The 23,781-nt window shown below is 42.7% G+C and overlaps 1 protein-coding gene and 2 long non-coding RNA genes across 3 annotated transcripts in view; 2 read left to right on the top strand and 1 right to left on the bottom strand.

Annotated features, from left to right (window-relative positions):
* The first annotated feature begins 8,536 nt into the window (after positions 1–8,536).
* LOC129626967 (uncharacterized) overlaps positions 8,537–23,781 on the top strand; it is a 93,946-nt gene continuing 78,701 nt past the window's right edge. The window contains exon 1 of the long non-coding RNA XR_008702347.1: positions 8,537–8,687. This is a non-coding gene — a long non-coding RNA (uncharacterized LOC129626967). The remainder of the gene's footprint in view (positions 8,688–23,781) is intronic.
* LOC129626971 (uncharacterized) lies at positions 8,911–11,340 on the top strand. The gene is made up of 2 exons (XR_008702354.1): positions 8,911–9,134; positions 11,192–11,340. It is a non-coding gene; the product is annotated as an uncharacterized LOC129626971 (long non-coding RNA).
* ABRA (actin binding Rho activating protein) lies at positions 11,349–22,866 on the bottom strand. Its single transcript, XM_055546447.1, has 2 exons — positions 22,145–22,866; positions 11,349–12,330 (listed from the first exon to the last, which is right to left on the bottom strand). Exons 1-2 carry the CDS (start codon positions 22,813–22,815, stop codon positions 11,853–11,855), a joined length of 1,149 nt encoding a protein of 382 aa, XP_055402422.1. The 5' UTR covers positions 22,816–22,866; the 3' UTR covers positions 11,349–11,852.

Below are 23,781 nucleotides of genomic sequence, written 5' to 3'. Positions count from 1 at the left end.
GAAAGGCAGACTTTGTCAATTGTCAGTTCTAGAGCTGCAGGAGATGCCATCCTCAGGTCATGAAGATCCTCTGGAGAAGGAAATTGCAACCCTCTCCAATATTCTTGCTTGAGAAATCCCATGGACAGAGGATCCTGGCAGGCTACAGTCCTTGGGGTCATAAAGTGTCAGGCACAACTAAGCGACTGAGCATGCGCACACCAAGAGTATTAAATTAGCCAATAAAACCTATTAAGTAAAGTGAGGTGACTTTGGAAAGTTTTTTGCCAGTATTCTTCTAAACAAAGCTAACTTTGGCCACCAAATTTTATTCCTTGTATGTACTCTACAGTAATGTTTATATTTGTTTACCAAAATATACATACCAGTATGTTTACAAAAGAGCTATTTGCTTGCTTTTTCTTCTCCCAGTCATATCCCCTCTCCCTCCATGTATTTCCCTGGCTCAACTATTTTACTAAGTCTAATTCTGTTACACTTAATGTAAATGTTTGCTTGCATCTCCTAAGAACAAGGATATTATTTTTAATAACCATAGTAAGTGATTGAGAAATTTGTATGCAGGTCAGGAAGCAACAGTTAGAACTGGACATGGAACAACAGACTGGTTCCAAATAGGAAAAGGAGTACGTCAAGGCTATATAGTGTCACCCTGCTTATTTAACTTCTATGCAGAGTACATCATGAGAAACACTGGGCTGGAAGAAGCACAAGCTGGAATCAAGATTGCCGGGAGAAATATCAATAACCTCAGATATGCAGATGACACCACCCTTATGGCAGAAAGTGAAGAGGAACTCAAAAGCCTCTTGATGAAAGTGAAAGTGGAGAGTGAAAAAGTTGGCTTAAAGCTCAACATTGAGAAAACGAAGATCATGGCATCTGGTCCCATCACTTCATGGGAAATAGATAGGGAAATAGATGGGGAAACAGTGGAAACAGTGTCAGACTTTATTTTTGGGGCTCCAAAATCACTGCAGATGGTGACTACAGCCATGAAATTAAAAGATACTTACTCCTTGGAAGGAAAGTTATGACCAACCTAGATAGCATATTCAAAAGCAGAGACATTACTTTGCCAACAAAGGTTCGTCTAGTCAAGGCTATGGTTTTTCCTGTGGTCATGTATGGATGTGAGAGTTGGACTGTGAAGAAGGCTGAGCACCAAAGAATTGATGCTTTTGAAGTGTGGTGTTGGAGAAGACTCTTGAGAGTCCCTCGGACTACAAGGAGATCCAGCCAGTCCATTCTGAAGGAGATCAGCCCTGGGATTTCTTTAGAAGGAATGATGCTAAAGCTGAAACTCCGATACTTTGGCCACCTCATGTGAAGAGTTGACTCATTGGAAAAGACTCTGATGCTGGGAGGGATTGGGGGCAGGAGGAGAATGGGACGACAGAGGATGAGATGGCTGGATGGCATCACTGACTCGATGGACATGAGTCTGGGTGAACTCCGGGAGTTGGTGATGGACAGGGAGGCCTGGCGTGCTGCAATTCATGGGGTTGCAAAGAGTCGGACACGACAGAGCGACTGAACTGAACTGAAGTGATTTAATTCAGGAAGTTTAACATAATCCAGTAATATGATTTAATTAAAAAATCCATTTTTTAATTTCACCAATAGTCCTAATAATATCTTTTAAAGCACTGTTTTTCCTGATCCATAATCTAATTCAAGATTCTATATTGCCTTCAGTTGTTCTTTTTGATCTCCTTTAACCTGGGAAGGCTCATTAGTCATTCTCTTCTATGACAGTGATGTTTTTGTCGATTGATATTCAGGATTGTTGAATATCCTTCAATGTGGATGTCTGCATTTTTTCTGTATTTAGATTATACATTTTGGACAGGAAAACAAAATTGATGTGTCTTCTGTATCATATTAGGATGCACATGATGTATGTTTATTCTTTATTGGTGATACTTTTGTTAATTAAAATAGTATCCACCATGTTTCTCCACTGCTATCAGTTTTTCCCTTTGTAATGAATAAGAAATACGTAGGGAAATACTTTGATATAGATACCCTATTCTTCACCAAACTGTCAGTGTTTTTGGTATCAATTAAGCATTTCTTTCCTGAATTACTAAAAAATGCAAAATGATGATTTTTCTAATTTTTATGTTCCCAGCACATTTGTTTGTCAGGGTTTTCTGTAAGGAAGAACTTCTGTTTCTCCATCATTTGAAAATTATGTTGTTGTTGTCATGATTTGTGTGCGGGTTGCAAAAGAATTTCCAGACAGAGGCAGAATGAAAGGAGATGGACTGATGGGTTTATTCTTTGCTTTTTTCAATTCAGTGCATCAAATAATCTATTTCTGTCCTAGATTTAACCAATGGGAACCCCATCATACTGACTTCTGTGTGTTTCTCCATTTTCTTGAGCACTTGCTTGCTTTAGGTGCAGCAGGATGTTTCAGACTTACTTGTACTTTCTGTAACCCAGTCCTAAAATCAGCCATTTCTTCCAGTTAGATGTGTTTCCTCTTAAGGAGAATGAAATTTTGAACATTGAATATATTTTACTTGTTGCTGCTGGGGTGACATTACTAGAAGCGGTTGCACCAGAGTAAGAGGGGCTGATGCAGGTGCCCAGCGTGGGCCAGGGCATGCACTAGAGTGGTCACAGAACCAGCCAGAGCCTTGGGTGTTTGCAGTCTATTTCCTTTGCCTTTGTTCCTGGGAGTAAGCAAGCTTCACTAGCAGAGTCTTGGTTCTTAACACCCCTCTGATAAGTCATGTAAGAGGACTCACATTCCCAGCATTGGACTCCAGCTCTGGGGGGTATGTTTCAAGCCCTCAGTCCCCAGCCAGGATCCCTGAGCCTGTGACTTGCCCCCTCCCCTGTGTGTTCCCTGCTCAGGGTGTAGCTCTTGACAGCTTCTCTTCCCTTCCTACCCGACTCTGTGTAGATCTTTCTTTAGAGCCTTGGTTGTAGAATAGCCTTTCTACCAGCCTCTGTTTTCAGAAACAGTTGCTCCATGTGTGCTTTCGATGCATTCCTGGGGTGCAGTTGAGCTCAGCTTTCTGTTCTGCCATCTTCATCTACCCCCATCCTACCTTGTACTTATTTTTTTAGAGCTGCATTCATGTGGAAGTACCATACTTTTTTCAACCATTTTCCTATATGTATTGTTTTATTGCATTATTTTACAATTAAAAATAGTACACACTGTGTTATGTAAGAGCAATATTGCATAGGAACCTGGAATGTCAGGTCCATGAATCAAGGCAAATTGGAAGTGGTCAAACAGGAGATGGCAAGAGTGAACATCGACATTCTAGTAATCAGCGAACTAAAATGGATTGGAATGGGTGAATTTAACTCAGATGACCATTATATCTACTACTGCGGGCAGGAATCCCTCAGAAGAAATGGAGTAGCCATCATCATCAACAAGAAAGTTCGAAATGCAGTACTTGGATGCAATCTCAAAAACGACAGAATGATCTCTGTTCGTTTCCAAGGCAAACCATTCAATATCACAGTAATCCAAGTCTATGCCCCAACCAGTAACGCTGAAGAAGCTGAACGGTTCTATGAAGGCTTACAAGACCTTTTAGAACTAACACCCAAAAAAGATGTCCTTTTCATTATAGGGGACTGGAATGTAAAATTAGGAAGTCAAGAAACACCTGGGGTAACAGTCAAATTTGGCCTTGGAATATGGAATGAAACAGGGCAAAAGCTAATAGAGTTTTGCCAAGAGAACACACTGGTCATAGCAAATACCCTCTTCCAACAACACAAGAGAACACTCTACACATGGACATCACCAGATGGTCAACACCGAAATCAGATTGATTATATTCTTTACAGCCAAAGATGGAAAAGCTCTATACAGTTGGTGAAAACAAGACCGGAAGCTGACTGTGGCTCAGATCATGAACTCCTTATTACCAAATTCAGACTTAAATTGAAGAAAGGGGGGAAAACAACTAGACCATTCAGGTATGACCTAAATCAAATTCCCTATGATTACACAGTGGAAGTGAGAAATATATTTAAGGGCCTATATCTGATAGCGTGTCTGATGAACTATGGACAGAGGTTTATGACATTGTACAGGAGACAGGGATCAAGACCATCCTCATGGAAAAGAACTGCAAAAAAGCAAAATGGCTGTCTGGGGAGGCCTTACAAATAGCTGTGAAAAGAAGAGAAGCGAAAAGCAAAGGAGAAAAGGAAAGATATAAGCATCTGAAAGCAGAGTTCCAAAGAATAACAAAGAGATAAGAAAGTCTTCTTCAGCGATCAATGCAAAGAAATAGAGGAAAACAACTGAATGGGGAAGACTAGAGATCTCCTCAAGAAAATCAGAGATACCAAAGGAACATTTCATGCAAAGATGGGCTCGATAAAGGACAGAAGTCGTGTGGACCTAAACAGAAGCAGAAGATATTAAGAAGAGCTGGCAAGAATACACAGAAGAACTGTACAAGAAAGAGCTTCACAACCCAGATAATCACGATGCTGTCATCACTCACCTAGAGCCAGACATCCTGGAATGTGAAGTCAAGTGGGCCTTAGAAAGCATCACTATGAACAAAGCTAGTGGAGGTGATGGAATTCCAGCTGAGCTATTTCAAATCCTGTAAGATGATGCTGTGAAAGTGCTGCACTCAATCTGCCAGCAAATTTGGAAAACTCAGTATTGGTCACAGGACTGGAAAAGGTCAGTTTTCATTCCAATCCCAAAGAAAGGCAATGCCAAAGAATGCTCAAACTACCGCATAATTGCTCTCATCTCACACGCTAGTAAAGTAATGCTCAAAATTCTCCAAGCCAGGCTTCAGCAATATGTGAACCATGAACTTCCAGATGTTCAAGCTGGTTTTAGAAAAGGCAGAAGAACCAGAGATCAAATTGCCAACATCTGCTAGATCATCAAAAAAGCAAGAGAGTTCCAGAAAAACATCTATTTCTACTTTATTGACTATGCCAAAGCCTTTCGCTGGGCTGGAAGATGCACAAGCTAGAATCAATATTGCCAGGAGAAATACCAATAACCTCAGATATACAGATGACACCACCCTTATTGCAGAAAGTGAAGAGGAACTAAAAAGCCTCTTGTTGAAAGTGAAAGAGAAGAGTGAAAAAGTTGGCTTAAAGCTCAACATTCAGAAAACGAAGATCATGGTATCTGGTCCCATCACTTCATGGGAAATAGATGGGGAAACAGTGGAAACAGTGTCAGACTTTAATCTTCTGGGCTCCAAAATCACTGCAGATGGTGATTGCAGCCATTAAATTAAAAGACGCTTACTGCTTGGAAGGAAAGTTACGACCAACCTAGATAGCATATTCAAAAGCAGAGACATTACTTTGCCAACAAAGGTCCGTCTAGTCAAGGCTATGGTTTTTCCAGTAGTCATGTATGGATGTGAGAGTTGGGCTGTGAAGAAAGCTGAGCACCGAAGAATTGATGCTTTTGAACTGTGGTGCTAGAGAAGACTCTTGAGAGTCCCTTGGACTGCAAGGAGATCCAACCAGTCCATTCAAAGGAGATCAGTCCTGGTTGTTCTTTGGAAGGACTAATGCTGAGTCTGAAACTCCAGTACTTTGGCCACCTCATGCGAAGAGTTGACTCATTGTAAAAGACTCTGATGCTGGGAGGGATTGGGGGCAGGAGGAGAAGGGGACGACAGAGGATGAGATGCCTGGATGGCATCACCGACTTGATGTACCTGAGTTTGGGTGAACTCCGGGAGTTGGTGATGGACAGGGAGGCCTGGCATGCTGCAATTCATGGAGTCGCAAAGAGTCGGACACTACTGAGCGACTGAACTGAACTGACTGAACTGATTGTTTGAGTTGTATCTTGAAAGGAAATTTTAGGATTGGAATTTTTTTCTTTTCTTGACAAGGCTTTACCAGGCTGAACGGAAGAAGAAAAGACTATCTGTGTAACAAATAGCTTAAATGGAGTTATAAATCAACTCTGTACTTTTCAGAGGATTTATTCAAGTGAAGACATGTCCATTCAGGACTTCATGGCTTTTTCTTTTCTTTTGCCTATGTGGAAAAATAACAATGTAGTTAATTATTCCAAGGCAGAAGAGTACTATGAAAAAAGAATATAATGTTATGAGTTTTTTAAGACAGCATCAGATATTTTAAGGTTTGGGTTTAATGAGATGTAATTTTTTTGTCTTTTTAAAAGGATGGAAACTTTTTTTTTAATTTAATTTTGGTTATTCTGGGCCTTCGTTTCTGTTCCTGGGCTTCAGTTGTGGCACAGGCTTGTTGCAGTGGCTTCTCTTATTTTGGAGCATGGTCTCTAGAGCTCACAGGCTTCAGTACTTACAGCACAGGGACTCAGTAGTTGCGGTTTAGTCTCTCTGTGGCATGCAGAATCTTCCCAGACCAAGGGTTGAACCCATGTCCTCCACGTTGGCAGGCAGATTCTTTACCACTGAGCCATTGGGGAAGTCTATAATATTTCTTATATGGGATTTTTGTCTCCTCAATCTTCATTACCACGTATGTTTCATATTTTAAAATGAGAGTATCCTACTAAGATCAATTGAGCAGACCCTGATCCATATTGCAATAACCCATGGCCTTTATAGCCACATTGTCATTTTCCCTCACTTATCTCTTTCTCTAAGCAGATGAGGTAGGGAGAAAAAGAACCAGGTGTGGCTTTCTTGACATAAGCCATTTTTGGCCTATGTTATTTTGTGATCAAGCCTGGCCACAGTGCTTGACCTTGAACAGATCTCAGTAATAAATGGATTTCAGTTCACTTCAGTTCACTCACTCAGTTGTGTCCGACTCTTTGCGACCCCATGAATTGCAGCATGCCAGGCCTCCCTGTCCATCACCAACTCCCGGAATTCACTCAAACTCAGGTCCATCGAGTCGGTGATGCCATCCAGCCGTTTCATCCTCTGTCGTCCCCTTCTCCTGCCCCCAATCCTTCCCAGCGTCAGAATCTTTTACAATGAGTCAACTCTTCGCATGAGGGGGCCAAAGTCCTGGAGTTTCAGCTTTAGCATCATTCCTTCCAAAGAACACCCAGGGCTGATCTCCTTTAGAATGGACTGGTTGGATCTCCTTGCAGTCCAAGGGACTCTCAAGAGTCTTCTCTAGCACCACAGTTCAAAAGCATCAATTCTTCAGCACTCAGCTTTCTTCACAGTCCAACTCTCACATCCATACATGACTACTGGAAAAACCATAGCCTTGACTAGATGGACCTTTGTTGGCAAAGTAATGTCTCTGCTTTTCAATATAGGGGACAAAAAATATTTGAGAACAAAACCATTACCAGGCAAGAGAAATAACAAGAGCAAAGATAGCAGTTGTAAAGACTGCTAGTTCTCTGTCAATGGTTAAGGCTAGCATAGAGCATTGTCTTGAGCTGGTTTGCAAAACTTAAATCCCAACAACCAGATCAACTGGAATCGGAGGGATAATGATGCTGACCTTTTCTGACCCTCATGTTATTAGTCAACTAAAGTTTGAAGTCTGCCTACCACCCAAGCCCCTTCATGAATATGCCTGTACCAATAGCTTAAAGTTGCCCAGTTTTGCTGTTCCGAGAGACACTGTTTTGGAGAAGATCCCTGGTGTTCTCCTTACTTAGAGCAAGTAATACGTCTTCTGCAATTTGGCTTGGTTGTATCTTACAGCAAACCCAGTTTTCAGGTAACATTTCTACACGATCGAGCCTACTTTATAGTTATTCATAATTTTTATATACACAGCATTTAGTATACATACACAATACATTGTGATCATTGTGTAAGAGGAAAGGCCGGGGTGGCAAGGATTCCTAAGCTGGTTTGGGGAGAGAGTGAAGAAAGAAAGTTGTCTGAGCTAGACTTTAAAGCCTTTTTTAAAAAAAAAAAAAAGGACCATGTGTGTCTGTTCTTCAAACTACCCAGCACATAGGAGTTATTCTGGTGTGACAAAATGTTGTGAAAATTGAGAAAAATTGTTTTGGGTGGAAATAATAGACATCCTCAAAGGAGGAGGAAGGACAGAGATTAACATTTTTTATTGAAGCCCTAAAATGTGCTAAAAATGCTCTATGGGTAGGACTGAAGATAAATGTGAGGGGCAGTGATTAGTTGGTATGTATGGCCACACATGATAGCTTCACAGTTCTCAGCTATATTCAGAAAGAGGTCATTTACTTGGAAAGAACAGGTAGTTGGCAACATAATTGGCAACAGCTGAAGCCCTCCAACCTCTAAACTACACTTTGTGTGAGGAAATAAATTCCCTTTGTTATTTAAACCAGATTCTGTTACACAACTGAAAGCAGCTGAGCTTTATGTCAGAAGATAAAGGTGTTAAAACCTGAAAAAGTGACAAATTCTCCCTGTTTTGCTCTAAGGTGTTCTAAAGAATAACAGCCATAGTTGCACCACCTTGGAACTTAGAAAAGCCAATTCTTGAGCCCCATCCCAGACCTACTAAAATCTCTGGGGTTCACCCAGGGATCCTTAGCAAGCTTTCCAGGTGACTTTTCAGCATGCCAAAACTTGAAACCTCTGCAGTGCTGAGCGACTCCTTATTTGCATTTCTAACAAGCAACAGGTGTTGCTGATGTCCGTGGAAGGCAGATCAGCCTTTAAGTAGCACCTCTGAAATTCTCTGTTCCCTGAGATGTTGAAACAAACAATTCAGAGCTTTGAAGAGTGTGCGCTAAGTTTTCCTCCTCTTCAGAGGTAAGCAGTAACTGCTTATGAGCCGATTCAGGCTGGTTTCTTTCCAAAAGAAGAGGTGACTAACGGAGAACATTTTTTTTCTCTGTAGATTAGGGATAAAAATATATCCTATTGTTACCAAAAGTGGGGTCTGGCTGCTTGCAGTACTGGAATTTCTTGGTCAAAAAGTCAATATGATGTTGTTCTGTTAGAGACAGGTTGTTTTTATGTGAAGAAACAGGGATGCTCCCCAAATCTGGGCACACAGTGCCATGAGAAAATCCTTGTTGGTATTCCCAAAGAGTTTTAAGGTTTTTCTTCATTATGAAAGAATTCAGAGACAAAGCAGAGAGGTTAAGAAAGTAAAATGAAAGTTTACTTAAGCAAAAATACACTTTGAGAGGGAGAGTCTGGTCAGGAGCTGGTGTCCACAAATGGTTGACTTTAAAAAGATACACAGCGTGAAAGGTAAGTTAAGTTTTATTTGGGGTAAAATGAGGATTGCAGCCCAGGAGACGGCACCTCAGACATCTCTGAGGAACTACTCCAGAGAGGGGGGTGTGTGTGTTGGGAGAGGGGGGTATGTGGTGGGGGGGTGGGGGGAGCAATATATGTGATTTTGGTAAAGGGCACGTTCATGCAATAAAATGCTTATCTTTACAAAAAGGTTCTCTGCTAGTCTTGGTGAGGAGCTGATGTCACCGTGAAGGGATTTAGTGCTTTTCTAGCTATGAGAAGATACAAGGATTGGGCTCATAAAATTAGTTCCTGAAAATGCCTATCTAAAGACCTGTTCGGCCTTGAAGGTCCCTGCTCCTTTCTCCTTGGAATAGATTTTGTTTGCGTCCTCCAAGAGTCTCTGTTTCCCTCAGTCCTGTGGAAGTTCTGTAATGAAATCCTGCTGACCTTCAGAGTCAGATTCCCTGGAGATTCTCAGTCCTTTTGCCAGATGCCCAGATTGGAAAGTCTTTTGTCGGGCCTAGAACTTTTGCAAGAGTGCGAGGACTTCTTTGGTATGATTGTTCTCCAGTTTTGGATAGCCCACCTGGCAGGTCTGTTGTGGAGCTAATGGCAACCTCCTCCAAGAGGACTATTGCCTCCACCTGCTGCACCTCTCAGAACCGCTGCAGCCAGAGCCCCTGTCCCCGCAGCAGGCCACTGCTGACCCGTACCTCCACAGGAGACCCTCAAACACAGGCAGATCTGGTTGAGTCTTTCATGAGGGTCACTGCACCTTTCTCTGGGTCCTGGTGACCACAAGGTTTTGTTTGTGCCTGCCAAGCATCTCTGGTGGGTATGAGGTTCGATTTTAAATGTGATTGTTGTACCCCCCCTACTGTAACAGGAGGGAAAAGGGTAGGGCACAACTTTTGAAAGAATGACATAGCCCAGGGATACAACATAAACTGATTAGAATCAAATGGGACCACAATGGCAGGCAAGACTAGACCTTGATCCTGAGTCAGCAAGTGAAATGACACATCCAGAGGTGGCATGACAGTTCCAAGGCCCTGTTAAAAGACCAAGGAGTGGGCTGTGGCCTAAATCCAGGAAATCTCTGCCCCTTCCCCAAAACAGTTGGAATAGTCCTCCAACTCATAAGCATATGAAATTACCCAGGCTATAAAAACTATGCCACATTTCATGGCCACCGCGTTCACCCTCCGCAATGGCCCACACTGTGGAGTGTGCTTTGGAACATACTTTAAAATAGTATTACAAAAACAAGAACATAAAAGTATGTTTTATTCTCGTGCCATGTTTTAAGCTTTTGACATAGGTTTCACTGTTATGATAAAAGTATACATCTTATGTGAAATTCTACTAAGTAATATGTAATTTGACAAATCTATTATTAAAACAAAAATATACAAACTTTCCTCTTTAGGAAGATATTGAAACTTTCAGTTTGAAAGAAAATAATTTATGAAAGCAAAGATAACTCCTATGGTAGTTTAATCCATACTTTGTATTAAGTCTAACAGTTTACAATTAGGAGCACCTATTATTTTGCTGGATTATTCTTTGACATTAATTTCTGTATGTAACACCAAAGTGCTGTCATTTAGTAACTTTCGTTGAATTTCTTAAGAATTGTAATCTCACATTTTATTCAGCTTGTTTTTAGAATTATATAAGGTACACTAATGGAGAAAAATGACAAGGAACAGATTAGTGCCAAATAAATTTCCTTGTCATCATTAAACTATACTTTTTTCACTTTGGCTGGACTAATGTTGCTGTTTTAGACTTTCGGGTATTTTCAAAACTTTTGTTAGAGCACAAAGTAAAATGAAACAGTAAAATGACTTGATTAAAGTTTGTTTCTGATCTACCCATGACTCAGATTCTTCTACACTCAACATTCCAGTTCATTGTAGCATTTTCTGTTTTTCTACTTTGATGTGTATTGAGGTAAATGTAGACAGCATGACTCATTAAGGTTTTTGAGAAAAAAATAAACTTCCCCAAGCAGTCCTGCAAAGGCAGAGAAATCTAAATCTCTCACCTCTGCTTTATCATAGAGAAGATGAACAGAAGTGCTTTCTTTGCCGGCTCTATGACCACCAGCAATGCCTGTTTTCACATGATTTGCGCAAATCACATCAGAGAAGGATGGCTAACTTCTGTTGGAAACCTATTAAATTCAAAGACCACAGAGCAATTTCATCAATTTCAGTGTCTTATTTGAATACAACTTTTTATTTATGTGCTTATTTTGTAAGTGATGCTATCATAAAAATAATAGAACAAAGTCAGGCTGCTTAGAAAATTTTAAGTTTAGTTTTGCCAAAATTAATGGAATGGTTTTTTGTCCCTAAACAATGACATATCATAGTATGGTTTGCTGGTATTTACCCGAATTCATCTTAGGTATAATTATTTACATTAATATCTATAGCAGCTTTGCAAAGAATAGCCAAATATCTTTGCCCAAAGGGTAAGTGGCATTTTAAATACTTATTGTGCACAAATAATCCTCAGTGTGCTTTCTGAAATGCTTTGTGTGTGCTTTCTCAGTCTTCAAACTCCCTCAGAAATAGAGTGCTCAAAAGTTATTTATGTAAAAAAATTGTTTAATATTTAGTGACTTATTACAGAGCAGTTTGCATTTTACTTGCTCACTACGTTAGCATTTAGCATTAAGACAAGAGTGGGTCAAGTCTGGTTTGTGTGCTTGAAAGCTCACTTGAGTAGAGTAATCACAACATGGTCATCCCGGCCTTGCCATAACATCTCTCCTTCAAAGTCGACCAGTCCGTGTTTCCTGGCACGCATGAGAATGCCCACGACTTTATCTGAAATACGGACATATCTGTCAAAGAGATCTCCAAAGGTAACCTGGATCTTGCCATCTCGTCGGTGGCGAGCCATCGAGCGGATGATGAAACACATGTCCAGGATTTCTCTGTAGATATGTTCCTCGGCTCTCTTGGCCCGTTCGGCAGTTTTGGTTCCTTCCTTGGGACGGCCGTAGCCTTCGTCTCCTTTGTGCAGGCGGGTAGACATGGCCAACTCATAATCAAACTCTTCACTGAAGGGATTGAGCTTCTGGGATTGGATATGTTCATCAGCCCATTGTTGCCATCTCCCTTTCAAATTGCCCACTTGACTGTATTTTCGCTGGGCTTTGCAGTTGAGCTTCTCTGTGAATCTGTTTGCCCTAAAAAAGAGAGAGGGTAAAAAAATCAAGATATTCATAATTTAGCAAGGGTTGCTTTCTACTTGTACTTCTTATACATATGCATCTTAATTTAAGTCTATAAATTTTTCATTATAAAAGACACATAAACCAAAAAAATAAGAGATGGAAGAAGGAAAGTCATAGACGATGCCACCATTGTTCTGAGTTTGAGATAGGTCCTAGATTATTTTCTCTGTGAGTAACAATAATGTTTTAAGCCTCATAAAATGATATTAAACTCTATTTCAAGGAAAAACTTCCTTACACAAAGGTAAGGCAAATATGTGTAGCTCAAACTTGCATGTTAGTAACATTTAGAACTGGAGTCATATCAGTGGGTTAAGGGAATCCACTTTATACACGACTTCAAAAAAGTTATTTGCCTCAAATAAGGTTTTTTATCAGCCACATACTTGTACTATTCACTCGTGTAGATGTTTAAATTATTTATTTTAATTGGAGGATAATTACAATATTGTGATGGTTTTTGCCACACATCAACATGAAGCCATAGACATACATGTGGCCCCTCCCTCCTGGACCTCCTCCCACATCCCTCCCCACCCCCATCCCTCCAGGTTGTCACACAGCACCGCCTTTGGGTGCCCTGCGTCATACAGCAAATTCCCATTGGCTATCTACTTTACATGTGTTGATATATATGTTTCAGTGCTATTCTCTCAAGTAATTCCACCCTCTCCTCCTCCCACTGTTTCCAAAAGTCTATTCTTTATGTCTGTGTCTCCCTTGCTGCCACCTTTGCCATGTATAGATTTTTAAATACGTATTTTTAATGAAGCATATCTATGTTCATATCTATGATGTTCCACAAATTTTGAAATATCTAGTTGTATAAATAGGAGATACTAGCTAACAATAGTAATATTTATTGAATACTATGTGCTGACATTCTTCTAAACACTTTCTACTAATATTTCCACAACCCTCTTATGAGATAGGTACCATTAATCTCATTTCACAGATGAGCAAAGTGAGGGCAGAAGGGTTAGGTAACTTACAGTCACAAAGTTGTTAAATGATGGAGCTGGGACTTGAACCAAAGTAAAGCCAGCTCCAGAGCCTGTGTATAACTACTGTGAAGTGCTGCCCCAGCCCAGCGGAAGACGTGTGATTCAGACCCCAAATGTCTGAGGCCAAAGACCGTGCTCTCTCCGCTATGTAATGGTGCCCCTCAGCCTGCCAAGACAGTGTGTAATAAGTGGATGAGTTTTGTCTCAAATGTGTGGGTCTGCCATTGCAGCCTGGAATGCATTTTTTTTTTTTTTTTTTTTTTAGTGTTTCATTTGATATTTATTAGATAAAAAGATCTCAGGACTTGGTCTTTTGAGTGTTGAATACAGAAGTCAATTTCTCTTCTCAAACTTGAAGTCAAACTGTAGAGAGGGAGGTTCAAAATACACAGTAATATTCCGGGAAAGCAGCTCTTTGGAAGTAATCCTGCCTTTTAGCAATTGCAGATTTATCTGGTATAAATACTCCTGCTGCTGCTAAGTCGCATCAGTCGTGTCCGAATCTGTGCAACCCCATAGATGGCAGCCCACCAGGCTCCCCCGTCCCTGGGATTCTTCAGGCAAGAACACTGGAGTGGGTTGCCATTTCCTTCTCCATTGCGTGAAAGTGAAAAGTGGAAGTGAAGTCACTCAGTCGCGTCCGACTCGTAGCGACCCCATGGACTGCAGCCTACCAGGCTCCTCCATCCATGGGATTTTCCAGGCAAGAGTACTGGAGTGGCTTGCCATTGCCTTCTCCATGGAATGCATTTCTTATTAAAAACCATCATTGGCGAGTGTAGACCTAATTTTAAAACAGCAAAGTTTGTCTTTAACAGACTTTCCTGTCATCTCTCTAGCGCCAATCTTATAAGTAAAGCATGAACTCTTGGACTATATAAAAGTCAGAAATCTATATTCCTCATTCCCCACAAGTGACTCACCCATCCTTCTCCCCAACACCAAGTGGTTTCTTGTCTGGAAGCTTTGGAATTGGAGATGTAGGGTAGAGCTGAAATTGCTTATGTGGCTACAGTCCATGGGGTCGCAAAGAGTTGGACATGACCGAGTGAGTAAGCACACACACATACACACACACATGAATGGCATGGGTGAATTCAATAACCCCTCCCTGAACTCTCATAATTTGCTGGTCAAAACCCAGGAACAAGTCAGATGCGGGTGTTCCTCACCATCCAAATTGATTTCCTAAAATCTGATCAATCAAATGCAGGAAACTAACAGATATGGGTAGGGAGGCATACATGTATTATTTTTCAAAGAGGAATGACAGCCACTAGGTGGCGAACTTTCATTAATTCCCATGCTTTGTGTCCCTAGCTTGCTGCATTGTTTCACTGTCATAACAGAATTGAAACCAGGAGCATACTGCTACAGATAACACTACTATTCTTTGTAAGCACATGGACAAAAGTATATGATTAAGTCAATTGGGAAAAATCAGCATCCGAAAACTTTACACAATTATTACAACTTAAAAAAAATCACGTATGTATGGAAGGGCTTCCCAGGTGGCTCAGTGGTCAAGTATCTGCTAGCCAATGCAGGAGCTGCAGGAGACAGGGTTCCATCCCTGGGTGGGGAAGATCTCCTGGAGGAGGAAATGGCAATACACTCGAGTATTCTTGCCTGAGAAATCCCACTGACAGAGGAGCCTGGCAGGCTACAGTCCATGGAGTTGCAAAGAGCCGGACACGACTGAGCAACTATGCACACACGTATGTATGGACAAGTGCTAGGAACTACACTGCCCTGAAGTGAAATGCATTTTCCTCAGCCCTGCTGGTCCTTGTCTTCATCTGCGTCTCCACAGACTGTCCCTGTTCCGCTGCCCAGAGTATGGGCTGCTAGATCTCATGATCAAACGAGAGTAAATGCCTAGTCCCCTTGCAATGATGGCAATCCATGGCAGACACAGCCTTCGATAACAAGCCCAGTGTCATCCTGGCAGAACCCAAAGCTCATATCAAACTTGAGGCTAGAACAACTTGCTCGAGAACAGACTGAATATCTCAGAAGACAGTGAAAAGAACAGCATGAGTCACTAACTCATGGTTTTTGTCTCCTGAGCCCTAACTGTGGTTCTGTCCTATAGTATAGAACATAATACATCCTCCCTTTAAGGAACTTCTGGGCACTTTGACATTCCTTCCATCCTTTATTAAATTATGTATGACACCTATTGTGTACCAGACACACTTTTTTCAAAATTAATTTATATTTCTGTGGCTTTGCTGGGTCTTTGTTGTTACGCGAGTGTTTTCTCTAGTGGGGGCTACTCTCTAGTTGCGGTGCGTGGCCTATCGTGGTGGCATCTCTTGTGGAGCACAGGCTCTAGGGTGCACGGGCTTCAGTAGTTGTGGAGCACGGGCTCAGTTGCCCCACAGCACGTGAAATCTTCCTGGACCAGGGATCAAACCCGTGTCCCCTGCATTGGCAGGTGGATTCTTAGCCACTGGACAACCAGGGAAGTCCCACTCTTTTAAGTACTAACGAATATTCAGTAATGAAAAAGCATGGTGAATAATCACTAAAAGACATTCATAAAAATAAACAGAATAAAACAAATTTGAGCACATGCTCCAATTTTAACTATGTAAAATGCATATATGCACCAGGTTGAGGAAATCAAGAGTACGTGCATAACTGAAATTGTTCATCTAGAGATAGTTGATTTTCTTTTAAATTTTTTTTTCAAAATTCTTTCTGCTGGTATTACAGTTGATCCTTGAACAACACAGGTTTGAACTCCATGGGTTCACTTCTATGTGGACACTTTTTCAGAGTAAATACTACAGTACTGGGCTTCCAGGTGGCACTAGTGGTTAAGAAGCTGCCTGCCAATGCAGGAGACGAGAGACCTAAGTTCAGTTTGGGAAGATTCCCTGGAGGATGGCATGGCAACCCACTCTTGCCTCTCCTCCCATAGACAGAGGAGCCTGGCGGCTACAGTCCATAGAGTCGCAAAGAGTCGGACACGAACGAAGCACCTGAGCATGCGCACACACACTGCAGTACTACAGGATCCGCATCCGCTTTTTCGGGGGAATTATGTATGGGGGCGGGGGACTCGGATACTTCAGGCACCTGAAAACTTGAGTATAACTCTACAGTTGCTTCCCTAGTGGCTCAGCTGGTAAAGAATCTGCCTGCAATCAGGAGACCTGGGTTCCATCCCTGGGTTGGGAAGATCCCCTGGAGAAGGAAATGGCTACCCACTCCAGTATTCTGTCCTGGAGAATCCCGTGTACTATATATATGGTCCATGGGGTCACAAAGAGTCGGGACATGACTGAGTGACTTTCACGTTCTACTGTTACACTGTATCCATGCTTCCACATCCATGGATTCAACCAGCACAGGTTGAGCAATACTCTAGTAAGCATTTGCTGCTGCTGCTGCTAAGTCGCTTCAGTCGTGTCCGACTCTTAGCGACCCCATGGACTGCAGCCTACCAGGCTCCTCCGTCCATGGGATTTTTCCAGGCAAGAGTACTGGAGTGGGGTGCCATTGCCTTCTCCCAGTAAGCATTTATTGAAAAAAAAAAAAAATCCACTTATAAGTGGACTCACACAGCTCAAACCCATGTTGTAAGAGTCAACTGTATTGATTTTATAACTTAGAGAAAGCACAGAATTGAAAAATATTCAAATTAGTATCCAGATATAATTTGCATAAACTGTATATTATATGGGCCTCATTCTTTGATGATATATATTTTTTTCTTTTTACTAGGAACTTAAATTCCCTGAGTGTTGAAATTCTATATCATTTGGGATAAGGGTGGGGTTTGGTGAGGTAATAACACTATGAAGAAGAGAAACATCTAAAAGAGAATCTTCTAAATTTTAATGTCCATTTGTTATATAGTTAAACTATAATTTCCAATAATAGGACAGAAGGAAAGTGAAAAAATTGGTCCTTTAAGCAAGAATTAGAAAATTGCGTTGCTTAAAAATTACTAGAAGGAAATATACCTTAAGGAGTATTTAATTTTATCTATCTTGTACATGTTCGGTATTACTTTCATATTTTCAATTTTTAAAAAGTCTGAATGGATCAGGTTTAAATCAGGATTAGTAAGTCTCAAACTCCGAGCATCTGAATGTAGGAATCAATATAGCAGCTTATCCTGTTTTTTAAATTTTCAAGTAAAATGTGAATGATAGTTCAGATTGAGCTTCAGAAAGATGACCTAGTATAAATTCATAGAAAGCAAAGCAATATTGAAAGACTGGCACCACGTTCATATCTTAAGCTAAAACGCTTCTCTGTCAGTAAAACCAAGAACTTCTGCCACATTTCTGATGTCTCAGGGAATTTCTGGGAAGAATCTGCTCCTGTGCACACTCACGTGCTTACTCTTCTTTCAGGAAGTATATAGCGAGTTTGGTTAATGGGAGCGTGACATCCACAGGGTCACATTTATCAGAAGCAGAGTGACTGTGCATTCACAACTGTGCTCTTCATTCTGTTATCAGCCAGGTGTGGGAACCAGGCCTGTGCTGCTCTGCTCCTTGCAGACGGGTAACCGTCCTAAGTCCATGGAAGGGTTCCAAGCTCTAGAACTGGGGCAAATACTAGAAGGCCATACTTTCCCCTTTGTTTCTAGCAAGTATCTTTAATAAAGTAGAACCAAAACATTACACTTTGGGAGTTTTCCTGGGATTCCATTCCACCTGGGAGGTGATGCTTGGATCTCCATTTGATTCATTGAGTCTGTTCTCTGCTGAGAGATGAGTCTAACACAGTGGTTAAAAACACAAGCTCTAGGAGTAAAGTCATTCTTCCCTGGTGGCTCAGATGGCAGAACCTGCATGCAAGGTGGGAGACCTGGGCTCGATCCCTGGGTTGGGAAGAACACGAGCTCTGGCATCACTTCCCGAGGGCATCACTTACTGGCTCTATGACGTGGATACATTTCTGTGTTCAGTTCCCTTTTCTATAAAGCACCCCCTCATGCGCAACCATTTCATTTTTACTGAATGCACCTTGGAGGAGAGGGTGGATGCATGACTCTCATTTTAATATTGTGTCACTACTGTATGTAACACGCTGTGTACTGCTGCGCCTTTACCGTACATAGGACGCCGTGTCATGCTGCGCCCTTACTGTATGTAACACGCTGTGTCATGCTGCGCCATTATCGTACATAGGATGCCGTGTCATGCTGCGCCCTTACTGTATGTAACACGCTGTGTACTGCTGCGCCATTACCGTACATAGGACGCCGTGTCATGCTGCGCCCTTACTGTATGTAACACGCTGTGTCATGCTGCGCCATTACTGTCATGGGGGGCAGATAAAAGTTGCTTTGTCTGAAGGACCTGGACCAAACAAGTCACATAGCTACGCAGTCAAAAGACTTTTAAAAACAAAGCATAAAGTGGAACTCATTTTCATAGTAAAGCCCCAGTTAGTAAAATTCTTTTGGTAAGGAATATTTCTACTTTTTATCTAACCTGAATTGTTTGTCTCTGTTATCCGTGGGACCACCCAGAAAACTCTCCTTCTGCTTAAATATCCATGACACATCATTTTCTCCCTATTAGTGGATATGGGGAAAGAATGGTGCTTAGAATTAAAAATAAGTGAACAAACCCCCTCTCATATAGGCCTAGTCAGGGATGCCACATTTATGTCTCCAGCAGTATGTGAGCACCCCATGAGGTAAAAAGCCCCATCGGGCTTCCACTGTAGCTTCCTGAGTATCGCTCACATTGGCTGACATTCAGAGCTGCTATTGCTGTGGGCAACATTCCGGTACCCTGTGTGCTCTAAGACTGAGGGAAAGGAACCCAAGAAACAAGGGAGGGATTTCACTCCCATAGGTAGGTACGTAGGGTTAGTCACTCAGTCATGTCCAACTGCAGTCATGTGACCCCATGGACTACAGCCAGGCAGGCTCCTCTGTCCATGGGATTCTCCAGGCAAGAATCCTGGAGTGGTTTGCCATTTCCTCCTCCAGGGGATCTTCCCAGCCCATGGATGGAACCCGGGTCTCCTGCATTGCAGGCAGAATCTTTACCGACTGAGCCGCAAGGGAAGCCCTATTCCCTTCCCCAACCCTGACAGCCAGTCTCCTAGTATTGTGCAGTGTTGGGATGACCAGGGCTGGCCCCTTGTATTATACAGAGCACAACTCTGTGCCCCTCACTTTACATGATTGATACCAAAATGACTCTATGGATTATCACAGCTTTTTTTTTTTTTTTTTTTTGTGCGAATGAAGAAACTAAGATTTTCCCAGGTAACCAATATTCCAAATCTAATTGTCTCTCATTCAAAGCCTATGTCCTGCTCTAGCACACAGAGAAGGCGTGTTTTGGGGAACCATGAGAAGGGCCTACTATGCATGTTCCCACTTTCAGGTGAGACAGTTTAGAGTAGTGGTCAAGAAGGTGGGCTCTGGATCCAGAGTGCCTGGGTTTGAATCCCATGGACAGTACAATCCTATACAAATTCCTTAATATTTCTTTGTCTCGTGTTCCCATCTATCCAGTGAAGATAATGATTACGCCTACCCTGAGAGAACGTTGTGAGGATTAAGTAAATAAACATATGAACAATTCTTAGGTGCCGAAAGAGAGGACATGTGTCAGAGACTGGTCCCAGCTGTCATCTCCCTGCCCTCAGCCAATTCAAAAGATGCTGACAGGAATATCTTCATTGTGCTACCCTCGGTTTTTATTCTGTTGGGTTCTATTATTTCATTTTCTAGCATGCATACCTCCTAAATCCATACGATCTGGTAGAATAGTGATTTCTGGTTATGAATTCCTATGTGAATGTAAGTATAACACAAATCCAGATCTCTGAGTGTATCCTCAAGGCGCGGAGTGAGAAGTAGCATCATGTCTGGTTTCAAAGCGTGACATTTGGAGATGGGCATGAATGTCTCAGGTCACTAACTTGCTGAGTGAACTTTCCCTCTGAGCTTCAGTGCTCTCATCCCTAAAATGAGATATTACCAACCTTATTGTGAGAGTTCAAAGGACAAAGCAGGTAAAACACCTATATGTGTGTGTGTTAGTCACTCAGTTGTGTCTGACTCTGTGCAACCCTCTGGACTGTAGCCCACCAGGCTTCTCTGTCCATGCAATTTTCCAGGCAAGAGTACTGGAGTGGGTTGCCATGCCCTCCTCCAGGGGATCTTCCTGACCCAAGGATCAAACCCAAGCCTTCTGCATTTGCAGGCAGATTCTTTACCACTGTGCCACCTGAGAAGCTCTCTGGGAAGCCCATAATAGTGCTCATTCTTTCAAAACATCTTTAAGGTCACAAGCTGTAAGGCAACTTTTTGTCAAATAAGGTTCCCAATTTTGTTCTTTACTGATTGTTCCATAAAAGTTGAAAAGCACACCTTCACATATAACTGTTCCCAGAGGGAGTCAGCTTGTAAGCATTTCATCACATCTGAGACTTTCCCCATATTCTGATATCCTGTGGTTGTAGAGTGAGAAATCCTGACTTTCTGTTCTGTGGAGGGAGAGTTACTGTCTTGAAATAAAGCATGTGTTTCTTGTCAGAATAAATGTATAACTGTATCAGTCTGAGTCCATGTGTTGGTGTGTGCATGTATGCATTTAACTGCTTTAGGATTGTGCTTCCCAAGTGGCGCTGGTGGTAAAAAAACCCGCCTGCAAATGCAGGAGACATAGACTCAGATTCGATCCCTGGGTGGAAAAGATCCCCTGGAGGAGGGTGTGGCAACCCACTCCAGTATTCTTGCCTGGAGAATCCCATGGACAGAGGAGCCTGGTGGGCTACAGTTCATGGGGTCACAAAGAGGTGGACACGACTGAAGCAACTTATCACACATACATAGCACACAAGCATTGTGATATTTTAATTACCTAGCTTTAACGGCATTCTGCCTTTGTTTATAAATGGAAAAAGCTTTCTGAAAGTTTGAAGAATTGCTAAATAATAAGCTATGAGGACTAATAACTTCCATATAGTGAGCTTAGGCGCAGGCACTGTGCTAAGTTCTTGGCAGCTTTAATCTCATCTACTTCTCTCAAAACAGCAGAATTTATTGTTGCCATCATTTTACAAAGGAGGGTTTGGAGAAGAATAACTGGCTATTTTGTTTGTGTGTGTGTGTGTGTGTGTGTGTGTGTGTGTGTGTGTGTGTGTGATGAGAACATTTAAGAGCTATTCTCTTAGCAACTTTCAAGTGTATCACAGTTTCATTATCTATAGCCAGGGCAGAGATGGGATTTGAACTTGGGTCTGTCTGTCTGTCTTCAGAGGTTGTTCTCAAGTCCGACAGCAGCCTCCCACCTGTGTCCAGGCTCACAGAAGTCTGTGTTCCATGGGCACTATTTGGGTAGATGTGTCTCTTGATAATATTACATACACTGATTTGAGACAAGGGAAAGGTCTCTCCCCTCAGTCTACCAGGAAATACTTTTTTCTGCAGAAAAAATAAGCCAGTCCTTACTCATTATAGAACTGACTTCAAACATTAATCCGTAGCAGACACCTATCTCTGGTGGCTTCATCTTTGCTGTGGCTAAACCTTGAGGGTTCAGAACAGAGAGGAGAAACCAAAGGGGGCAAGCCCTTGACCCGGAGGTCCATGACTGAGCCGGGGACTGTCCTCTTGGCCCAGGGGCCAGCGTTCACCCAGCCCCGGCTGCCAGCCCTGTCGGCGAGTCCCCCCCTTACTCGGGCAGGGCTCCCCTGCTCTCTGGCACCCCTCAGCTGCTCGGGGGCGTGGCAGGCAGGGTGAGGCGCTGAGAGACGCGTTCACTTACTGGGAGGGCAGGGGGCGTCTGATCCTGGCCACGGCCACCTGCTCTCCATCCGGCTCCGGCCTCTCGTCCGTCTCGCCTCCGTAGCCGCTGTCCTCTGTGTCCACACTGTCGCTCCTGCACTTGGGCTCCTCCTGCTCCATCGCTTTCCAGCCTCTGGTCAGCTCGGTCACCAGCTTGGCACACTTTCTCCTCCGCGTTGGGGAGCCGCGGCTGCGGAGGAGTCTGTCAACATCGCTCTCTGGCTGCCTGGCCTCCGGCTGGTCACCATCCTGCTCGTACCGGTGGCTGAGGTGGCCAAGGTCCCCTCCTCTCTCGTAAGCCTTGCTGACCACCGTTTTGGTCACCTCTTTCCTTTTGATAGGAGAAACCGCGCTGGCTTCCTCCGAGCCGTGTCCATCTTCTCCACAGCCCTCCGGCTTCGGGGAGGAAGGCTTTGGGGCCCTCTGAGCTTTCCAGCGGGTGGGGGCGTCTATCGCTGGTCCAGAAGCATCGGCTGGGTCCTGGGTGCCCCCTGGCATCCAGCCTGCAGGCTCCTGGGCCTGCCTGATGCTGTTTTCGTTGGCCCACTGCTGCCAGCCTCGGGCCAAGGTGATAACCAGGGTGGCTGTGTGCACCTTCCGGAGGGCACTCTTGGCCGGCCCGTCCCCCCTTTTCTTTTCCCCGGGAGCCATGCCACCCTTCTCTGCGGAGAGCCTGGGTACTGGCTAAAATGAGTGTGGACCGGTGGAGGGCCCAGGATTTAAATAGAAGCGGGGTGTGGGGTGGGAAGAGAGTTTGGTGACTGGAAACTATGTTAAGCTCTTCTTGCCAAGATGCGGTGCCTTCCCCCTGACCGTGCGCTTTTTTTAAACCCTGACGGCTCTAGTTTCATCACAGCAGAGGGACATCTCTCTTGGTAAAGGACAGTGATAGGATCCTGCCCTTTCTTCTCCAAGTGCCAGAGTGGAAACTACTAGATCCGATCATGTGCTCAGCCTTAAGTTTTTCTTGACCTTAAAATATGGTCCGACCATTTATAGGAGCAGAAAATACGTGTACAAGTTGTACTGGGAACATAATAGGCTTATTTCCATTGAAACCTCAGCAGTGCTCGATACAGCTTTAATTAGTCCCATTTTATGGCTGAATACAGTGACGCATAACTTCCTATAGCTAATAATATCTAAGACTGGAACTCAGATGTCTGATGCAAAGCCTGTGCCTCTTTTCATCCTACTCCTCAAAGGCATCCGATTGCCTCTTTCTTTTGCCTTCAGCTCTATTTGATGTAGACCTTAGAGGTCATCTCATCCAAGCTCCATTTACCAGATGAGAAAACCGAGGCCCAGATAAGTGGGGAGAAAAGGGCCTAGTATTCTAATTCCAAGTTTGAATTACTTTATAGACAAGTCGTATTAATACACAAGACAATAGTCAAAATTTTAGTCCAATTATTTTTTTAAAAAATCTTTAAATTGAGACCTATACACACAATGAACTTCAGAGACTGCTATTACAACAAATCTTTTCAAATATTTTGTTAAATAAGACTATTTAAAGACAAAGTAAGTGAATGTTATCAGAAGCAAGCCCCACTCGGCTGTTTGATTTTAATAACACAAACTTCCTTGGCATAACATTAGGTTCATGCAGAAAAA

The sequence above is a fragment of the Bubalus kerabau genome, chromosome 14 (assembly GCF_029407905.1).
Source record: "Bubalus kerabau isolate K-KA32 ecotype Philippines breed swamp buffalo chromosome 14, PCC_UOA_SB_1v2, whole genome shotgun sequence".
Lineage (NCBI taxonomy): Eukaryota > Metazoa > Chordata > Mammalia > Artiodactyla > Bovidae > Bubalus > Bubalus kerabau.
Note: the sequence above shows the minus strand (reverse complement) of the source record. Positions and strands in the feature narration are given on the sequence as shown.

Bases quoted from the DNA above. Each gene is read 5' to 3' on its own strand.
- ABRA (XM_055546447.1), bottom strand. From the start codon at position 22,815: ATGGCTCCCGGGGAAAAGAAAAGGGGGGACGGGCCGGCCAAGAGTGCC. The intron at 12,331-22,144 runs GTAAGTGAACGC...TCTCTTTTTTAG, and splicing joins AGACGCCCCCTGCCCTCCCA to GGCAAACAGATTCACAGAGA.